Consider the following 22,977-nt stretch of genomic DNA (forward strand, 5'->3'; position numbering starts at 1 on the left):
TGTCTAAACAGACAAATGAACTCCCGCCACGGAAATCTTTAGTTTATTAACATATTAAAAATATATATACATAGCATTGGCAGGTCTTCGCCTATCCTAAAACCGTGCCCATACCCTCAGTGCGCAGCACGTTGAAGGCGGCAGGTCTGTCCTAACGAGTCTATGAGTCTCTAAGTAAAATCAAACACAAAATGCACTTAAATATCACTGGCAATGCAGCGTCCTAATGATATGGATACAATTCAAACTAAACAGGCCATTGTACTTTAAATTCACACAGGCACTTGCACACATCACTCACTTACACTGCACACTTCACGTCTTCGCCACTCATCTGCTCCCTCAATTCTCTCATGCGAGCACCTGTAGAGAAGAAGGAGAAAGAGCAGCATCAGACAAGGTGATGGCAGGGGGTGCACAGGCAACCCTTTGCATTTATGTCCAGTATTATCAAACATCAATATCATACTATTTGCTAACAACTAGAATTAATTATATAAACATTAAGATACAATTTCGAAAAATTATTAAAAATGCAAAGTGAGTGAGTGTCATAATCAAATTCCGGGGGTCTAGCTGACGGCGTCCACCCCCGCGATACTTAGTCTGTCCTCTTCTTCACCGAGGGGTACATCCGCGTTCACAGAGACGTCGGAACCGTACTGCCGCTTTCCAGAGACATGCTCTACGTAGATGTCTCTCGTCCACTTTATGGCCGCTGAGACCATCTGACGTCGGAGTTTGGTCAGCCGGCCCCTATGAATCCGGAGACGACGGAGTAGAGCCTCGTTGTCGCGGTCCCAGCTGCCCAAGGCTCCAACGACCAGAGCGTCCAGGTGCACAGGCACCCTGTAGCCTCGACGAAGCCGCATTCTCTCGGCGAGTTCTGCATATTTGCAGATCTTTGCCGCCCTCGCGGCTCGGAGGGCCTCTCGTCGGTTATCGAAGGGAACAGTCACATCCACCACGTGAATTGCTCCCCCCGGAACCTCCGTGATCACGAGATCCGGCCGGAGGAGGGAGGGGTCGCCCGCCACCCGTTTGTTCGTCTCCACCTTCCATGTTGGTGGCAAGCGCTAGGATTTCATCTTGCCGACGGATCCAGGCGCCAGAGTGTCTCAGGCAGTGGTTCACGACGTGCGGCAGCGTCTCGTCCTCATCTCGGCAGACCCGGCACCTCCTGCTGGTCACGGCTCCCTTCCTGGCGGCGTTCAGTGGCAGCAAGTTCAACCGCGCCCGGTGGATGAATCGCCAATCGCAGAACCGGGTGTATTTGCCGCTCCGCATGAAGTGGCTGCTCTCCCTCGAAGCCGTCAGCGCGTCGTACGCCTTCCCCTGGTCCAGCTTGGCGCACAGCTTCCTCCGGAGTCCCTCGACGGCCGCGCGGCGCAGCAGGGCGAGGACTCGGTGGCGGGCGGAGGCGGGAACGATGATCTCGTCGACTCGCTGAGACGGGTGTGCAAAGCGAAGGGACAGCTCTTGGCGGGCGTCGCTCCACTCCCAGCGGGGGTTGATGGCCACGAACAGGTCCCTCGTCGCCTTCCGGGTGCGGGACCACACGGTGGAGACGGCCGCAGTCGTTGTCGCCAGGTCGCCATCGGTGCAGCCAGTCAGGTACCTGCAAATCAGAGATTTACTCGGCAGTGGGCTCATTCGGCCAATCTTCCGATGCACCACCTCTCTCAGTGAAGCCCACGATTTTTCACGCACGTACGCGTCCCTGCACGTGAGCATGCGGAAAGCGTGAGCGAGCACGAGGATATCTTTCTGCATCGGAAGCGGGATGTATCCTCCGCCACCGAGGTGAGGAGAGATCGCCACTATCTCTCGACTCGCCCTCTGCGGCAAATTCAACAATCCCTTGATGGTGCTGTAAATAAATTTGTCCGTTATTGTTAAGGCATGCTTTGGCATAGGCGTTACCCTCAGCGCGAACTCTGTCCTCGGAATGAGGAAAGTCAACATGGCGTCGATCTTCTGCCATGGCGCCAGATCGCTGTTCTGCAGGCGTTGCGCGTCTCTCCTCAGGGTCGCCAGCATCTCCGTCGGTGTCGAGTCCGAGTGGAAACCTTGTGCGAAGTGCCGGTGTAGATCTCACGGATGAGGGCCAGGGCGGCAGGCGGCATCTCCATCTCTTCCAGCACCCTGAAGATGTGGTGGTGCGGCACGCTCCCGAAGGCGTCTGCGAGGTCCAGCCAGGCGAGCGCGATCTCTTTCTTCTTCATCTGCGCATCCTCCATGGCCGTGCGCACGACGAAGTTGTGCTCGAAGCACCCCTCAACGCCGGGCACAAACCCCTTCTGGAAAGGAAAAGAGAGAAGCCTACCTTTCGACGCCCACGTCGCGATGCGATCAGCCAGAACCCCTGTGAAGAGCTTGGCGATCGTGGGTCCGAGGGCGATTGGGCGCCAATTGCCGATGTCCTCGATGTCTCCTCCTTTGTGTAGCAGGACGGTGCGGGATGTCTTCCACGGGCGAGGTATCCTTCCAGCGGCGAGACACTTGTTGAATATCGCCGCGAGGACGCTGCCGTCCGGGTCCACTTTCCGCCATCCAGCGTACGTCACTGCGTCAGGTCCGGGTGCGGTATTGCGGGCGCGGCGCAATCTGGAAAACACTTCCTCGGATAAAATGCCTTTAGTTATTGCATCGTAGTTGGCCGTCAGACCCTTGGGACTTAACTTAGGCACCACCGAGGGCGGTGGCGCCGTTATGCTTCCAACGGCGGGTGCGGGTCGGTCGAAATGCCGCTCCAGGTCCTCCGTTGAGATGACACACCTGGGGCTCTCGTCGCCGCACACCTTCCGGAACGCGGTCTTCTTTTTCGTTCTGTAAAGGAATTGAAGCTCCCTTGCGTTAATTACTGCTGGGGGTCGTCTCCGGCCACATCCTCGTGGGGGGGCCGTCGGCGTTGCCCCGCTCGCCGCGGCCGCACCCTCCGTCACCTCGGCAACGAACGATTCGAACAAGTCAAATTCGTCCGCGCCGATGACTCCGATTTGGATGAGCCAGCCCAGCTGGCTCTCCGATGGAGCGGGCGGGCGGGGCGGTCTCCGCGGTACCGTCTCGGCCACGAGTGTCACGCTCGGTGCGGGTGCCAGGGATGTGGAGCGCCGGTCCTCGGGGATGCGCGTGATGCCCACCCTTCGCTTAGGAGGCGGCCACACCGGTGCCTCGGCTTGAGGATTATTATACATGCAAAATTCATTCATTGAAATCATTAGCGATGATTTCAATTTTGCATGTATAATAATATATAATATGAGGATTATTATACATGCAAAATTCATTCATTGAAATCATTAGCGATGATTTCAATTTTGCATGTATAATAATGTATAATATGAAGATTATTACACATGCAAAATTCATTCAATGAATTCATTAGCGATGATTTCAATTTTGCATGTATAATAATCCTCAAGCCACTAATGATTTTTTTTTCTATTTTTTTTTTTTTTCTAATTGACGACAAAAGTCATAGCGAGAGTTAGTAAATTCTTGCAGTTATTCCGAAGAGGCTTGATAAATGAGACATTTGGATTAAATCACTCACCAAAAATCTGTTGAGGCATGGAAATAGATTTTTGAAACTGCAAGCACCGTAAGATTAAGAGTAATACAGTAAAAAATTAGCATTGAAATGTAATAGACTTCTTGGCAGCCATCTGTCGTCAAAAATGGTAAGCAACCTTTTCCAGCGCAGTCGGGAGAATTCGTTTATGGCGGGGTATGAGCGCAGGTAGACAGGGATGGTGATTCATGCGCTGTAGGGCACGCTACTACCACAATGGGCGTGGTATGCAAGGAAGAACCAAGCAGTCTGCGACCATTCCGCATTTCATCTACATCTAACAATAATTACATATTGTTACCGACTGCATCCGAGAGTAAATCTACCTAATACCCTCACGAGTCCCTACCAAGGTGTTCGGCAGTGGGTGGCTGATTGTAGAAGCACGCACAAGGTACACCAAATATAAATACATTTTCATGCATTAATAGGGGTATTTGGGAATGGAACTTATAACCAAAGGAACTCTTAAATCCTCACCCAAAAATAGAAAGTAGATATAAAAAGGAGCTCATACATCTACATCTACATCTACATCTACATAATACCCTGCGAGCCACCTCTAGGGTGTTTGGCAGGGGGTGATCAATCACCAGCATGCATTTGGACTCCCAAATGCAAGCATGCAAGAGGATTCCCAAATGCACGCCTCATGGTCATAAAAAATGTTACGCATACTAAAATATTTTACTGCCACATTCATGCAAAGGCAAAAATTGCCAACTACTCACGAAGGTTAACTACCTATTAAGCTAGAACATGCAGAACATGCTGATATAAATGCTAGGGAAATTTAGAAATATGCATTAAGGAATACATAAGTTAGTAGGCTACACTACTGGTCAACTAACCTATTCGTATGTTCTTTATATAGGCGTTATAGTCTCTTATTGGTCGTGGAAGTGAATCGTGTGAATTATATCTACATCTACATCTACAAATTACCCTGCGAGCCACCTCTAGGGTGTTTGGCAGGGGGTGATCAATCACCAGCATGCAGCATGCATTTGGACTCCCACATGCACACCACACCGTCCAAGAAACGTCCCGTGCAATAACAAACTATACTACTATATGCTGTTAGAAATAGAATATAGAATAGAAATTCAGAAACATGCAGTAAGTTCTACATAGGTTAGTAGGCTACAAGTCATGCAATCCATCTACGCGTTCTATTGCTGCTGTTATAATCTCTTATTGATCGTGGAAAAAATGACACTCGGAATCTGTCTGTTCTGCAATCTATCTCTCTTATTCCATTTATATGATCTGATCTTCCGTAGTACGTTGGCGTCCGCAAGATATGGTTAGCTTCGTCAGAAAAGACACTGCTCTTGAATTTATCTAAAAGGTTTAGTCTATTTTTCAATCTACGGTCCGACAGAGATTCCCATCCGAGCTTATGTAAGAGGTCAGTCACACTAACAAGACCATCGTAACGACCCTCACATACCTGGCAGCTCTTCTTTGCACGCGCTCCAACTCTGTTATTAAGCCCTTTTCATGAGACTTAATGTTAACGCTAATTGAAAGTAAGGATAACCTCTCATTACATCTATTTACTTCTATTGTTGTGAGACTTGGGTTTTTCTTTTTTAACTTCCGCCGTGATTTTATTCTGATTTATTATGATTATGTTTTGAATTTGCGCTCCTCACTGGGTGTATTTATCATATTGTTTCTTTATCTTTGCCTAATAATGTCATCATAGTGCAGGCTTTTCATTTTAGCGGCATTCCTAAAATCAAGTTCGTTGGAACTCCAACAAAAAGCTTAATGGGTAAAGCCAATGATTAAAAGAATTGCAGCTGCAAAAAGAATCCGATATAAAATTTATGGAGGTGCTGGGATTTGAACCCAGGACTTTCAGCATGCGAAGCAGACACTCTACCACTGAGTTACACCCCCCTTGAGAACGATAAGCTTTTCCTCGGCATTGATACAAGCAAGGGTACACTACAAAGCATTTAATGCCGAGACTTTCCGCAGATGAGTAATTTTGAAAGTTTTCCAGGAACAAAGAATTTGAGGGTACCTACTTGGACTATATATGTCCACAGAATTTCACATCGTGGTATGCTAAGTCAAAGAAAATAAGATATTTTTAGTGCGCTCACGGTAAGATCTTACCGATATATTTCCCATAACCCTTTATGAGCTACGTTCTTCAGAAATGTGGGGCTCTTGATACCATCAATGAACAGTCACATTTATGTATTATACTAAAAAATTAATTAAGTTCTGTTTTGTTATTTTTACAGCGGATGGTATGATATTAAGTAAAAACGCCTGTTTTCAGCCGTAACAAGTCATTCCTTTTGATGTTACAAAGAGAAACTCTCGAGGCTCAAAGAAAAAAATAATACTTAATTTGTAATAGTAAAAATCATAAATTGAGTGGTGATAATGAATCAATCAACTGCTCAAGACTAAAGGCGCGCGATCTTCTGCTATTCAGCCTCAATAATTTATTTTGCGTAACATTTGGCTTTAATGCGATTCCAAGGTATGGGATTTTACCGAATTTTTGCTTCAAAAACATGCTACTGATCATTTTATTATTATATTTCATACACTTTATTTTCTAGCGACATATCGGTGATTGCAACAAACTACGACTGATAGAAGGACAATTAAAAATGAACCCATTACATTCATTGAGTCGGAAGCTACGCGCTAGGCGTCCTCCGCATTTAGATGTTCATAAGTGACGACAGTTTCTCCACAGACTTGTGGACATGTAATCGCGGAGGATCGCCCGGAAGCCAAGACTCATATCAAGGAACGCCGCGGAAACCTCAGATAAAATATTAGAGCTATTGATAGTAAATATATTTGTGAGAAACACAGAGAACATCACATTAGAATCCCACTATATTTCTAGGTTCCATAGCAACGATAAATAAAGAGAGATATTTTGCCGAACGGATAGGTTTTGGGAATTCGTTTTTCCCCCGAACAATTAATGACTATAATAAATGCTAGGCGTTATTTCGTTCGAGTATTCACTTTTTATCGGTAAAAGGGTGGTATTCCTAAGGTAGGTAAGGAGGCTCAGGTGGGGTAGTGGTTAGCGTTTCCGGCTACCACCCGGGAGACCAGGGTTCAAGGCTCCGTTCTGGCTTCATACTTTTCTTGTTTCCATTGTAATCATACGGTGTCAACTTTCTCCGGTATTGTCTAGTGGTTAGGACACCCGGCTCTCACCCGGGAGGCCCGGGTTCGATTCCCAGTACCGGAATTTTTTTTAGATAGATTGCAGAACAGACAGATTCCGAATGTCATTTTTTCCACGATCAATAAGACATTATAACGGCAGCAATAGAACTCGTAAATAGATTGCATGACTTGTAGTGTAGCCTACTAACCTACGTAAAACTTAATGCATGTTTCTGAATTTCTATTCTATATTCTATTTCTAACAGCACATAGTAGTATAGTTTGTTATTATACGGGACGTTTTCTGGACGGTGTGGTGTGCATGTGAGAGTCCAAATGCATGCTGCATGCTGGTGATTGATCACCCCCTGCCGAACACCCTAGAGGTGGCTCGCAGGGTATTATGAAGATGTAGATGTAGATTCCAATACGGCCAGGCCCGTTAAGGCAGCGTGATGGGTAGTATGTAAATGTCTTGTCGAGTGCGGCCATTAATTAAGTTAATCAGAAAGGCCATGTTATTCCTGTTAGTGCAAGGAAAGATACTTTAGTCCGACTCTGAGAAGTAGTGCTGCGAATTAGGTTCATTCAAGAAAAGGGAAGCAAGATGCTCTGAAAGGTTTAGGCCTCAACTTTGTAGAAATCCTTTATAAGGTTAGAAAAATCAACAATAGAAAAGTAAATTTGTTATTTTTCTTAACCTTAGGAAAGCAGGAATATATATTCGTACGGTAAAAGGAGTGAATAATCCCGCCTGATTACTTCAGTTCGGAATACCCTGTTGATGCTAATTCCCTTTGATGAATTTGAGCTCTGCGACCTTGTTTTCCATTTAAGCAGCTCCGAAAACGGAGTTGCTTCGTGATAAACCGTGCCATACGAAAATCCGCTGAGTCACTTTTCACAAGGCCGCCCACCGTCACGCGACACGACGCCCTGGCCTTGTTAAGTCGTCATCTAGGAGCGCCCCCCTGAGCCTAGAACAGTAATAGAGAGCATTCGGAGAACTAGGGTCAAGTGCGAGGCCAAAAGAAAGGAAAAAGTAACTAGTACACTATTGTTTCCGGTGACAAGTCCTGCTGTTGCGTTGAGAATAATTCGCCTTTGAACTGTCTCCCCTTGAAACGTAAATGAAATCAGAAGATGAGTGAGATGAATTGAGTCGGCCTTCGTTAAATTAGTGGCGCACTCTTCATGTTTCTCCTGACCTCTGATGAAGTGGAAGATGAGGCCGGATTGATTGATTTCTTTGTATTGAGGCAGAGTCAGGGCAAGGGCATTGCCATAAAACATATTTCGGATGGGGCCTCAATTTCTACATCTACATTGTATCCTGCGAGCCAAGTCTAGGGTGTTTGGCAGGGGGTGATCAATAACCAAAACGCAATGTGCAATAGGATTCCCACATGCACACCAAAGGGTGCAAGGGTAATTTGTTAGTATGCTTAACGTTAGGTGCATGCACACCAAACGTTAAGCATACTAACAAATTATGCTACTGCATTTATTCAAAAGGAAAAAAACTTGCCAATATTTATTAAGGTTTTCTGCCAATAAAGCTAGAACTCACAAAACATGCTGTTACAAATAATAATAAAATTCAGATACATGCATTAAGGTGTACATAACTTATTAATCTGCAGTGTAACTCATCTAATCTATTTGTGTGTTCTAAAGCTACCATTATAGTATCTTATTGATCGTGAACAAGACAGAAATTCTGAATCTGTCTGTTCTACAGTATATATCTCTAATTTTATTTTTATGATCTGATCTACCGTAGCATGTCGTTGTCGTTCGTAAGATATGGCTAACTTCGTCGGAAAATGAATTGCTCATGAATGTAAATCATTTGTTTTGTCTAGTTTTCAGCCTACGGTCTGACAGAGATCCCCATCCAAGTTGTTCTAAGAGGTAGAAATACTAACACCATTTCATCCAAGACAACAAGCCACCCCGCGAACCACCTCTATGGTGTATGGCAGAGGGTAAATATTTTCCCCAACATCCCTTCCGCTACATGTACGTATAGACCGTAAAATTGAGAGATGATTTTTTTCCTATGCGACCATATGTAGGAGCAGTTTCGATTCATTTGTCCAACGCGCTGGCAGCCCAATTCAAACTCGGTCTAACTGTGGCCACTTACCTATCCTCTCTCTTTCACCTCTCTAAAGTCGCTGCCGATAACTTTTTCACAAATCCCAGTTTACGGTTGGCTTTCGCACATACTTCGCGTAGGTGTTTATCCTACGATAGAATCTGAGTAATCAGTGGCGGATCCAGGATTTTTTCTAGGGGGAGGGCACAAGGGACTGACAGGTCTTCTTATATTTGAGATTTAAAAAAAAACAAAATATAGCAGTTACTGTTGGAAATATTACCTTTATTTTGACATGAAAGTAATTAATATTAAATTAAATGATTGAGACTCCGCCCCCCCCCGGTGCTCCTCCCCCTAAATCCGCCTATGAGTTACACATGAATAGCATACTTAGAAATTTTAAGAAAAGTAGGACTTTAAAATTATTGTATTTGAGTACTTAATGGTTACATATTACATAGTAATGGGCACGCGTAGGTTCATCCAGGTAGATTGCCTTCATAAGTTGTTAGCAACTGAATTGGATGGATGAGGCAGATACTTTGTGGAGATCCATTATGAGATATTATGTGAAACACTTTGCATTTTCCGCAAAAAAATTATTAAACTACCGTCGACATGTTTTGCTTTAGTCTTGATACTGCTGCAGTGCAGCGAAATAAGTCGTCTGTAGTCTAATAAATTTTTATGTGGAAAGTGCAGAGTGTGTCACTTCAAATCTACATCTACATAATACCCTGCGAGCTACCTCTAGGGTGTTTGGCAGGGGGTGATCAATCACCAGCATGCAGCATGCAATTGGACTCCAAGATGAAGGACTATCTTGTTAGCAAGTGTTACCTTAGCATTAATGTGGATGCATAATCTGTTAGAATGCGTATCATTTTTACGACCATGAGTTGCGCATTTGGGAATCCTCCCGCATTGTGATGATTTATCAACCCCTGCCAAACATCCTGGATGTGGCTCGTAGGGTATTATGTAGATGTAGTCACTGCCTACAGATGGTGCCTATGAGCAGTGGCGCAGCGAGAGGGGGTTTTGGGGGATAAAAAAACCGAAAACAGAACTATTTGGCCTTTACATCGGGGTTTTAAAAACATTTAACAAGAGAAGCATTATACATGATCTTACATTTGAAGGATAGTTTGTGTATGGTAATAAATTCAAGAAGCATTTCATGAATGCGCACGATTTTTTTATGTTATTATGCGTAATATTTTTATGACCTTGTGTTGTGCATGTGGGAATACTCCTGCATGGTGGTTGTTGGTCACCCCCTGCCAAACACCTTAGAAGTGACTCGCAGGGTACTATGCTGATGCAAATTTAGAATTATTGCTGCTTCTGTATATACCATGAAATTATAGATACTGTCGGATAATTATTATAGGATATGAAATGATGAATATTAGCATAACTGCATGTAAACTGTTGGGCTTTATACACCGTATGTCAAAATATTTTGACTCTGAGATGGTACTTAAGACATTGTTTTACTCTTATGTAAGAAGTAAGTTGGAAAATGGGTCAGTTATTTGGAATCCCTATTTAAAGAAACATATTGTAATTCTAGAGCTGGTTTAAAAGAGATTTTTAAGATTTCTATATTTTGCATTATATCATGTGTATCTGCTTTTCGAAAATTATGTTTGTTATAGTGATTTGTTAAGAGTGTTTGGTCTCCATACCCTGCAAAATAGAAGAATCATAAACGATCTGCTGTTTCTGCATGATGTCATCAATAAGGGCCTATGTTATGAGTTACTGAAGGAAATAAAAATAATAGTTCCAAATGCTAATAGCCGGTTTAAAAGAACATTTTACATATCAAAGTTTAAAACAAATTATTGTTCCAATACGCCAATACGAAGGATTTGTGTACTATATAACAAAAATTTCAACGACCTAGACTTGTATCAAAAGATATACTGCTTTGTAAAAGATGTTAAGAATATGTTTCGCGACTGTGATGGTATTTAGTTAATAAATTTCAGCATTTGTTATCATGATTGTTACTATTTTGTGGCTGTGACCAATTTATTTTCAATTTTTTGTAGTTATATTCTTGTATTGTTCGCCCTATGTATATGCTTGGCGAACATTAAACATAATAAATAAATAAAATAAATAAATCATAGTTGGATGCTAGGGGTGGAACGCCGGATTTCCAAAAAAAAATAAAGGTGGCGGTGCAGAGTGAGACGAAGACGAGATCTTACCGAAACCTCACGTAGGCACTCCAAAAGCCCTTCTTTCTTACTTATCCCGTGAATATGAACACAAAGGCTACCTAAGGTCGCAAAGTTTCACTCCTCAGCTGAAGCCAAAGCATCCACCGACTCCCATTATTCCCTTTGGTGAGGTAAACAACAACCTTCGGTTGGGCTCTGGAGGGGAAAGCCAAGGGTTTGTGCCCATCAAGACAAGTTTCTGAGGCTTTCGCCCCCTCTTTTTCTTTTCTCAGTCCCGAAAAATCATTGTATGCAACTACTCAAACCCATACCATCATCCTCTCGCAACTTTCCTGATTCGCCAACAGCGCCCCCACCGCCATACACCTTCGAGAATAAAAAGGAATTCCCCTCCGTGGCCCTTCCCCTCCAAACGTACCATTTTTCAAATGCATACATACACGCCTCCCACAGACCCACAGCCCCTTCTCTCCGAAGTGCCGCATCTACTGCCTGCCTTCCTCCCCTGACCTATCCAAGGGGCCGTCCTGTGCCCCCTCTAGCGGAACACCCCAACAACCTCACCCTCTCCACTCCCCCCCCCCCCCTCCTTCCCGCACAGAAAATTCCCTTTTCCCGACCCCTGCCCGCTTCGGTCCCTACACACTGCTTACGCTAGACATGCCCCCTTCCAAAAACCAAAAACCTTGACTTAAGGGGGTACGCCACCGCGGCGAAAAGCGTTAAAGGGTGGTTCAAAGGAAAGAAAATAGCGATAAATCTGCATCTACATACTACCCTGCGAGCCACCACTATGGTGTTTGGCAGGGGATGAAAAATCAATGATATGCAGCATGAAAAAGGACTATCTCATGCACGGTCGTAGAAATATTACGCAATGTAATGCAAATAATGCAATAGCAAAATATACGTGCATATTCATGCAAAGACAGCAGCCAGTGTTTGGGATTCTCATAAAATAGACTTATAAACAGAGTTAGAATGGGTGCAGAAAAGAGGTGGCAGGTTTGACGTTGCTTTGTTCATAGTACTCTTTAAAGGCATTCCAGGACCTATATCTTAATATTGATAGGCCTTTGACCCTTATAGGTACCTCCTAAATGTAGATTATTTTCTATTATTCCTGAATTTTAGTATTATTTTCATGAATCCAATGTGAACGTCCGAGTGCTGTTTTAGGCATAGTAAATATATGAAATTATTCATTCCCATACCATCGAAAACAGCGCATATTGGCATTTTAAATCTGTGTTTAATCAACATTTACACGTGCGTACATGAGCAACCACGTCTAGGTGAGACGCAATCTATCGAGGCGTGACTCGAACCTGCGACCTCCTGTTTGCCTGGCGAGGACTAACCCGCAGCCACCGAGGCAATTGTAGATCTACATCTACATAATACCCTGCTAGCCACCTCTAGGGTGTTTGGCAGGGGGTAATCAATCACCAGCATGCAACATGCAATTGGCCTCCAACATGCACACCACACACCCTAGAGGTGGCTCGCAGGATAATACGTAGATGTAGATGTAACGATGGTCGTTGAAAGGCTGGTGTTTTGCAACGAATTGCACAGGTGGAAATCCTGAGAAAACTTCATTCATATAATTCGCCCGGTAATGATCACTTAATATCTTGAATGCATGTTCCCAAAGTGGCTCTTCGTCGGAAAAATACCGATTTTCAACTATAAATTCAACACTGATGTGTTTTGTCATAAATGAAAAGAAAAACTATGTTATATTCCACTCATTTATTTTCAGATACAAGTAGTTTCGTCGCAGCGTCTTCGTCTTCAGTTATTTCATTGGATAACATTTAAAAATTTAATTTGTGCTGGGAATGTTTTTATTGGAACCTAATTTTAATTGTTTCTTTCTTGTCCGTGACGTAAGCGAATTTCTCATAGCTCTCGGATCGACAATCCTTTTTATAGTTTCTACCGGTAAAAAAAATAAATCGGTTCCAAAATATTGCCGTTATGTTCCAATGAAAGATGTCTTGATACCGGAAGATGACGCCGCTGCGTCGAAACTAGGTGTTGTAGCTGAAAATAAGTCGGTGGAGTTAAACAACATTTTTCTTATCTTTACGAAAAAAGAACTTCCACAAGTTTGATCCTGAGACGCTTAAGTATTGGATTTTCTTTGCTTATGCGCGAGTGAGATTTGTTGTGTTCTTTCACGATGGCTCGCAGCATGAATGATAACGCATTCCACCCCCTCAATGTCAATATAAATCTGCTTCTCCAATCCGTTCCTAAACAATCCCACTTTGCGATCCTAGATCTAGACCTACCTCAGGCTGCAAAGACTGCCCCCAAACATTTTCACTACAAACTCATCCGTCTAGACTGTCTGGACGAACGAGATAGAGGAAAAAACCACCCTATTCAGGAGGGGAGTTAGAAAGGGAAGCATTGGGGTAGATAGGAACGTTATACCCCGGTAGGCGAGCGGGGAAGGAGACAGAAATTGGACCAATGAAGGAAGGAAAAGGGAAGGAATTGGGGGGATTGGGAGCGGTGGGCTTTGGAGAAAAGGGATGGGGAGGGGTGTATTGTGTTGGGGAAGCCGCTCACCACTTATTGTTAGTTAGGGCGGAAAGCGTCGTTGTAACAACCACCATTTCCCATTTCAACAGTAGAAAATTTTTAGATACCTATTTCAGAGGGATTACCACATCTGTAACAATGCAAATAGCATTGATGAGTTATCTTCAAAGAAGTATAGGAGAATTTTATGCCTATGGCGATAGTAAAACGGAAATAATATATGAAAGATTGCGAAGCATGGAAATTTTACGTTCCACATTCAAAATTATGTACTACCTGCTGTGTAAAAATTTTACAATGCTTGCTTGGATACAGTCTCGCAGCTGAGCTTTAAGCCGGCGTGCCTCCACCGGATTGCGAATGGTGGGTCAACCTTTAGATACAATATTTTTATGACCATGTGCGGAGTGCATTTGGGAATACTATTGCATGCTGGATGATGGTGAATGATAATCCCCTACCTAACCCCGTAGAGGTGGCTCGCACAATATTATGCGGTTGTAGATGACGACTCATTTCATGTTTTCATTTTCTTCCACTGTCCTAACCTTGCATGGCTTTTACTATAGGAATTACTACCCATTGGCAGTTTTAGTTTAGTTTTACAGAGGTTAGTTGGCTACACCACAAGACATGCAATCTATTTATGAGTTCTATCGCTGCCGTTATAATCTCTTATTGATCGTGGAAAAAATGACATTCTGAATCCGTCTGATCTACAATCTACATATCTCATTTATTTTATTTATATGATCTGATCTTCCGTATTATTTTGGCGTCCGTAAGATATGGTTAACTTCGTCAGAAAAGACACTGCTCTTGAATTTATCTAAAAGGTTTAGTCTATTTTTCAATCTACGGTCCGACAGAGATTCCCATCCGAGTTTATCTAAGAGGTCAGTTACACTAACAAGACTATCGTAACGACCTTTCACATACCTGGCAGCTCTTCTTTGCACGCGTTCTAACTCTGCCTTTATTAAGCCTTTTTCATGAGGGTCCCAAACACTGGCAGCGTATTCCAAATGTGGTCTAACGAGGGAAAAGTAGCTAATTTCTCTCACTTTGCCGTCGCACTTTCCTAATATTCTTTTGACAAAACCCATTTTACGATTAGCTTGACCGGTTATTTCTCGAATATGTTTATTCCACGATAGATCATTATTGAGTCTAACTCCTAGATATTTCACGGATTCAACAGTTTCCAATTGGGTACCCCGAATTATATAGCTACGTTGTAGGGAGTTATTCTTCTTCCAGAAATTCATTACAACGCTTTTATTCAAATTTAATTGAAATTGCCAAGCGTCGCACCACGCTTGGATAGCAGCAGGGTCATTCGTTAGTTAACGTTGTAGACGTGGACCAGTGCTCTGCTTCTCCAAAACATCTCTTCTATCCCAATGGATGGTTGTCTGAGGTGCAGTGGCGAGGGAGGGTTGGCTGCAAGAGGGAAGAGAGAAAGGAAAGAGGGACACGCACTATTCCCACGCACGAGGGCGACCCTCCCCCCCACTCCACCCCACCCCTCACAGTCTCCTCTCACCATGGGAACGGCGGGGGAGGAGAGAATGCGTGCGCTGTTGCCAAGTCTAACCCGCTTCCTCATCTCCCCGTTGCGAGCCGGCTGCTGAGAGGGGACGAATGGATAGATGGGAGTGAGACGATCTTGTGCATCTACATCAACAGAATGTCCTGTAGGTGTGTGGCAGGGAGTGAGTATTACATGCACTACATCTACGTTACACGAGTTAAGATAGGAATCTTTACAGGAGCGTAGATCGAGGTATAGGCTTAACTTACTTAGGAAATTCGAAGAGGATGTTTTCTCAGACGACGTGAATCATATCCTTCGTTTATCATCGTACTATGGTAGACGTGATCATGAGATTAAAATAAAAGAAAAAGACTGCAAAACAGAGAGATTTAAAATGCCATTCATCCCTCGAACTATTAAGAAAAACAGCGTTGTCTCAATTGATAGGATTAATGGCATCACTTGCTAGGATGGCTCATTGCATGTTTTTTTTTAGTTCTAAACTTGCATGTATTTGCTCTGGGAATTACTAACCATTAGCAATTTTTTAAATGAATAAGCATGTATATTTTGCTAGTGTGCGTAATATTTCTATGAGCGTGCGGTGTGCATCTACATCTACATCTATATAATACCTCGCAAGCCGCCTAAAAGGCGTGTGGTAGGGGGTGTTAGGACACCAGCCGTTTACAGCTGTAAAAAAAATCAAGTACTCTAACGAGGTTGGTACTAGCGTTAATTAAAGTCCTTTATAGTTCGGGGAAAAACGAATTCCCTTATCTATCCGTTCAGCAAAACATCTCTCTTAATTTATCGCTTCTATCGGACCTGGAAATATAGTGTGGCTCTAATATTATGTTCACTGTGTCGCTCTTAAAGATATCCATTCTCAATTGTTCAAGCAATCTAAGCCTAGCGCGCAGCCTCCGAGTCTCCAATGGCTCCCAGCCTAATTCGCTTAACATCTGGATAACCCGTAGCACTTTTTGACGAAACGCGCAGCCTTCCTTTGTATTTTATTCAGTTCGCGGATTAAGTCTTTCTGCACGGGATCCCATATGCTCGCTGCATATTCAAGGTGCGGTCGGACGAGAGCGAAATAGCACCTTTCTTTCACTTTCTCATCCGAAAATCTTCTTGTGGAGGTCCTCTTGCATGCTGCATGTTGGTGATTGGTCACCCCCTGCCAAACACCCTAGAGGTGGCTCGCAGGCTATTATGTAGATGTAGGTGTAAGCTTTAAACATTGCGAGCTACCTCTAGGGTGTTCCACCAATCACCAACATGCTGGAGGACAACCACATGCACACCACACGGTCATAAAAATATTACGCATAATAACAAAATATTCGTGCAATCTCATGAAAAGGAAAACGCTGTCAACGGTTAGTAATCCCTGTTGCAAAACCATGCAGGATAAGAACGGTGGAAATTATATTTTTATGCAATGAATCAACTTAGCGAGTGACGCCATAAGTTCTATTTATCGAGACACCGTTGGAAATGACATTCATATCTTATTTATTTCATTTATTCTCTTTTTTTTTTCTTTTAAAAATATATTACGCGTTATTGCGTACAATACATGCACATTCATACAAAAGCAAAACTTGCTGAAGGTTAGAAATCCCTATAGTAAATCAATGCAAGGTTACAATAATCGAAAAAGATAAACAGTCAATGGACCTTCCTAGTGAGTGATGTCATTAATTTAATTCATCAAGACACAGTCGATGCCCTTGGCAGTGTTATGAAAAATTTACATTTTAAATTACTGTTTTGTCTTCAACTTCCTTCATTTTCTTCTCATGATATGGCCTAACGCCTAGTCGAGAGCCTTCCTCGCGGTCTATCTCTCGATGAAGGGATTACGCCACCCCGTAATTCTGAGGTTCGGAGGATCGTGTCTCGGAGGTACGGTGGTAGAGTCACTCTAAGACGAAGTTATGGGATGCTGAGGCAAATCCCATCCCCGTCTCGAATAGATACCAGTTGCTGTCGGAGAGGAACTAGGAGGCATCTGAAGTGCCTATATACTATTTGCATTAAGAAATAGAGATAAATACGCAGTGGCGTAGCCAAGAATTTCGTTGGGGGGGGGCCCAAAACAAGGGGGGAAATTTGTGAAGAGCAGGGTACTAAGTAATGGGTTGCAAACTAATTTTAACATTTTTCATAATCGAAAAAACTTCATTTGTTAAAGGAATATTTTTTAAATTCATGATTTTTCAATATTTTGTTTTTTTATGAAGAAAATGATTTTGTTTTTATATTTCGGGAAGGCCCGGACCCCCCGGTCCCCCCTCCCTGGCTACGCCACCGTAAATACTCATGAACACACACGAACTCACAAATAGATTTATGTAAGGTATAAGGCGTGCCTATATTCTCCTTTATCCTCTTACCCCGGGACCGGCACCGAGGAAGAGGCGTCAGAGTGGGAAGGGGGAGATTGTAGTGCTAGGGAATAGTCCGTCCAGTGATGGCTCCGTTACGAGAAAGGGCAGACCTCTAGGTTGTGAGCAACCGTGTGACATCATGGTGCATCCCGAGTGTTGCTCAGGTGCCGCTGCCGGTTGGTGCGGCGGTACGGGGCACGAAGTGCTCTAGATTGCAGGTCGTGGAGAATGTTGGCGTCAACGACGACATGGTCCGTGGATCCGAGGAGATCCTGCATTCCTTCAGGGAATTGGACGCCGAAGTGAAAAGGATAAGTGGTGCCGATCGGTTTGGCGCTGCTCCGAGGATCGATCGAGGTTCTCTGGCGTGGAAGGCATAAACCAGATGGAGCTGCACGGACATCGAAGCCGTGCGAAGACATGGAGCTTCGTGGCCATTTCGTATTGCCTTCCCAACATTTCTGTACTACAGAACAGTAATAAATTCTTAGCTGTACTGAGAATTACATTGAATTAATTTGGGAGAGTATAAGAGATCATGTCAAGGAACAATCTCTTAAATTCCTCTCTGTGACTGCAGAATTCTCCATCGATGCGTCCGACGGAGTATTATTTTAGTGGGGGATCTAAGTGGACGATAAACTATTTATTTATCTATCTAATGATTCAATTATTCATTTGTTTATTTGTACATTGTAATTGCATCGACACAGTTAATATTTAGAATGCTGTTATTCCATATAGTTACTTGTGTGGGCACAGTGGTGGACCGAGAGTGTTTTTACGGGTTTCCCGCCATTCTTTGGGCGAATGCCGCGCCAATACCAGTGTTTCCTCTACCAGTACAATATCAGTGTTTACCAGTACTTCCGTACCAGTGTTTAACCCCAGTAATGCTGAAAAGGCGATGGCCTGAGGAGGCCCAGTGTTTATATTTAGCTTAAGCAGCTCCAAATTACATATATTAATTATATACATGTTATTTTGTTAAAGTGTTGTAGTATATTTTATATGCTGTTACTTTAATCATGGAATAAACCTGTATTGAATTGAAATTGACCTCCCTTCACTTCACCGACATGAACAAGCAGTGGCGCCGACTCCAAGGGGCCTGAGGGGGCCCGAGCCCCCTCAAAAATTCGTTATGGGTGTGAGGGAAAAATGTGTCACGCTCTTCGATTTTCCCCGGAGTGTCATATCGATATTCGAGTTCTCAGGGTTCTAATGTTGATCATATGAGTCTAGTAAATTGCTTAGAAAACTTAAAACTTACTACTTATAAAATTTCTCGGGGCAAGATCCCCGGTTTGGGTCCCCCCGATATTTTTTGTAACTCAGCATCCCCGTGAACAAGACAGCTGCGAAACTGTTGTCTACAATTATAGACACACGCGGTACATATCCAATAAACCTCTCCGATGAAAAAAATGCTTTAATGTGATGAGACAATTGTTTACTAAATAAAATATACAGGGGAAACTATAATCTTCACACGATCTCTTAATGTAAACAAAAGCTACCTTGATCTCTGCATTTCTTTAGGGTTTTCTTCCGCGTCAGCTTGTTTGTAGAAACTAATGTCTACAATTATGGACGTACGAGAAACTATTTTTTTAGTGGGGGATCTAAAAGGATGATAAACTATTTATTTATCTATGAATATATTTAATTATTCATTTTATAAACCATCGCCGCGGAAACCTACGTTCTAACAAAAGCTACCTTATTTGTTTCGTATGGTACTTCACGCAATCTCCTCAAACCTGCATATAATTCTTTCACTTATTGCCTGAGTGTTTAACGAACATATAAATTTACGAGATGATGTGCAAACCACTACCATGGTGTGCGGCACGGGGTGATTCCACATTATAATAGGCATGCAGCACTCATCCTAGCAAATAATCAGAAACGCGCTCCTTCGCTAGGCACAGGGCAAGCACATAGGAAAGCGAGATGCGATCTGACCAGAAACTAAGAGGGTAATAAGGACACAAACATGCTACCGTGCAAATAAAAGTGCTAGTTTGTAACTGAAAAGGAAAAGTTAGCTTAGCATCAGATTCCTGCATGGGTTGTAACATGTTGAATCCGTGAAATATCTAGGAGTTAGACTCAATAATGATCTATCGAGGAATAAACATATTCGAGAAATAACCGGTCAAGCTAATCGTAAAATGGGTTATGTTAAAAGAATATTAGGAAAGTGCGACGACAAAGTGAGAGAAATTAGCTACTTTTCCCTCGTTAGACCACATTTGGAATACGCTGCCAGTGTTTGGGACCCTCATGAAAAAGGCTTAATAACAGAGTTATAACGCGTGCAAAGAAGAGCTGCCAGGTATGTGAAAGGTCGTTACGATAGTCTTGTTAGTGTAACTGACCTCTTACATAAACTCGGATGGGAATCTCTGTCGGACCGTAGATTGAAAAATAGACTAAACCTTTTAGATAAATTCAAGAGCAGTGTCTTTTCTGACGAAGTTAACCATATCTTGCGGACGACAACGTACTACGGAAGATCAGATCATACAAATAAAATAAGAGAGATAGATTGTAGAACAGACAGATTCCGAATGTCATTTTTTCCACGATCAATAAGAGATTATAACGGCAGCAATAGAACTCGTAAATAGATTGCATGACTTCTAGTATAGCCTACTAACCTGTATAAAAATTAATGCATGTTTCTAAATTCAATTATTATTTCTAACACCACATAGTAGTATAGTTTGTTAGTATACGTGACGTTTTTTGGACGGTGTGGTGTGCATGTGGAAGTCCAAATGCATGCTGCATGCTGGTGATTGATCACCCCCTGCAAAACACCCTAGAGGTGGTTCGCAGGATATTATGTAGATGTAGATGCCAAGGAATGCACGCAGGTAGACAGTATTGACAATTTTAGAAAGCTATTAACTATACATGCAGAGCCCATTTTTCCTAGTCCTAGTCAACCTATCCTAAAGCTAAACTATCGCAGATATTCTGGTCCCTTATTACACGCGGAAAAAAACGACACCTTAAATCTATAGGTTCTGCCATCCAATTCCATGATCTTATCCTTTTGGACGTTCCTATTATAATAATAAGGCTCTCTAAATATATCTTGAACAACAGGCACAAAGTATTCTACTTTCCGCAAAAGATTTAATCTAAATTTTTCCCTTTGACCCATTATAACCCAATGTTGCTTCTTAGTAACATCAAAAATGTATACATATTCAGTTCTATCCAAGAAATATTTAAACTACGTGTTATTTTGTGTTGTAAAGTTTAATGGTGAAATATATAGCTGCCACAATAATTATGATCGAGGAGAAAATGTTCTCATTTTTAAAATGAGAGGTCTTGAACTTTAATATCTACATCTACATAATACCCGCGGGCCACCTCTAGGGTGTTTGGCAGGGGGTGATCAATCACCAGCATGTAGCATGCAATTGGACTCCAACATGCACACCACACAGTACAAAAAACGTCACGCATACTAACAAATTATACTACTATATGCTGTTAGAAATAATAATAAAATTAAGAAACATGCATTAAGTTTTACATAGGTTAGTTGGCTACGCTACAAGTCATGCAATCTATTTATGAGTTCTATCGCTGCCGTGATGCGTGACGCTTTTTGGACCGTGTGGTGTGTATGTGGGAGTCCAATTGCATGCTGCATGCTGGTGATTGATCACCCCCTGCCAAACACCCTAGAGGTGGCTCGCAGGGTATATCGTAGATGTAGATCTACAATTGCAAAATAGCCTGCGAGCCACCTCCAGGGTGCTTGGTAGATCAAACACCAGCGTGCAGCATTCAATAGGATTCCCACATGCACACCAAGCGTTCTAAAAAACGTTAGCATACTAACAAATTATGCTACCGCATACATTTCAAGTAAAACTTGCCAACTTTTCATTAAGGTACTCTGCCAACAAACATAGAAAACAAAAAAAAATACTGTTAGAAATAATAAGAAAATTCAGAAACATGTAATATGAAATACATTAGTTAGTTGGCTAAACTAAAAATCAACTTACCTATTAGTAAGTCTTAACGCTGCCGTTATAGCGTCTCTTTGATCGTAGAAAAAAGGCATTCTAAATCTATCTGTCCCATAGTCTGTCTCTGTTAATTGGGATAATCTTTTCACGCGGAAGGTGAGGGTTCACCTCTTGCCCTGATTCACTTTCGAATGAGGCAGTGTGAGTAGGGATGGGTCGATCGGAGCGACCCACGCGCGATATCGATATATTATGTGCGATCGATTGATGAACGGGATCGATCCGCCGAACCTCACGATGTTTTTGGTCATTCGCGACCACGGTCTAAACTCATGTTGCCTCTTATTAATTACGCTAACTACGTGTTTTCTTTGCATGGATGCACTTGAAGCGATCGGTACATGCTCAAGAAACTTATTAGACACAAATATTTCGCGATCATTCGGTAAAAATGTACAGGAAACTAATTGGCGTATCTTTGGAGTTAGTATGGGACATTTATTTCAGCATAATCTCAATGATCGCCATTAATCGATGTTATCGTCATTTTTAGGTCAATTTTTATTATATATATATATATATATATATATATATATTCTATGACAGTCACCACAAATCACTAACCAAGAGATGAAAATGAAATTCAGCTATCGGTAATTTTGGATTTTTCTGAAGAAACAGTTGTTGACTGCTGAAATTTTATTGCTCAAAAATTCACCAATTATTCACCATAATTTTTTAAATAGTTCTCACATTTTATGAGTTTTAACTCAAAGTAGGTAATCTCTGAACTTAGCCATACAGAAAGATCTTCATATCATTAAATATTCATCATCAGACATCAATCAACGCGGTGGAAATCCCGAAATCATAACAACCCCCTCTCCGCACTGCAGATGCCTTTGCAATGATATATCCACTCCTTCGGTTCATCGTTAAGTTCCGTCGAAAATCTGTGGATTACCAACTTTATAAACAGTCTTCTGGTTAAATATGAAAAAGAATGAAAACTTGGGACGATTTGGCAATTACGATGAGGGCATTTAACCAGTGCCGGCATGGATGTAAGCAATTTAAAGCGAGTCAAGCTATGAAGGAAGCCGGAGCGAATGTATATCCGTTGACAGTGATCCATCGTTATTGGGCTTCGTCACGCTAACATGGACTCACCTATTCTTTATCAACAGAGATACATTTGTCGGAATTCCGAAAACGGAATCTCAGAGGAGAAAAAAATAGGAAGGGATTGTTGGAAGTTTTTATTCACATCGCGTGATTGTGTGGAGCGCTTGAAACCTGAACTGCGATCCGAAATTTCCAGATTTAGAAGAACTTTTTACGATGCTATATAAGTGACAAAAGCAAAAACATTCAAATTGGCCGCGCGGAAAAAAATCTAAATAGTAATTTCGGAATATATTGTCGATGTAAATACGTCCCATAAAGAAG

General features: G+C 42.5%; 1 protein-coding gene and 2 non-coding genes across 3 annotated transcripts; 1 reads left to right on the forward strand and 2 right to left on the reverse strand.

Moving 5' to 3' along the window:
- Nucleotides 1-939: 939 nt before the first annotated feature.
- On the reverse strand, nt 940-1,965 carry LOC124163775. Its single transcript, XM_046540859.1, has one exon. The coding sequence runs from the start codon at nt 1,963-1,965 to the stop codon at nt 940-942; it is 1,026 nt and encodes a 341-aa protein (XP_046396815.1).
- Nucleotides 1,966-5,410: 3,445 nt separating this feature from the next.
- Trnaa-cgc lies at nt 5,411-5,482 on the reverse strand. Its single transcript has one exon. It is a non-coding gene; the product is annotated as a tRNA-Ala (tRNA).
- A 1,261-nt stretch (nt 5,483-6,743) lies between these two features.
- On the forward strand, nt 6,744-6,815 carry Trnae-cuc. The gene has a single exon. It is a non-coding gene; the product is annotated as a tRNA-Glu (tRNA).
- The last annotated feature ends 16,162 nt before the right edge of the window (nt 6,816-22,977 follow it).

This window comes from Ischnura elegans, chromosome 8 (genome assembly GCF_921293095.1).
Source record: "Ischnura elegans chromosome 8, ioIscEleg1.1, whole genome shotgun sequence".
NCBI classification, from domain to species: Eukaryota; Metazoa; Arthropoda; class Insecta; order Odonata; family Coenagrionidae; genus Ischnura; species Ischnura elegans.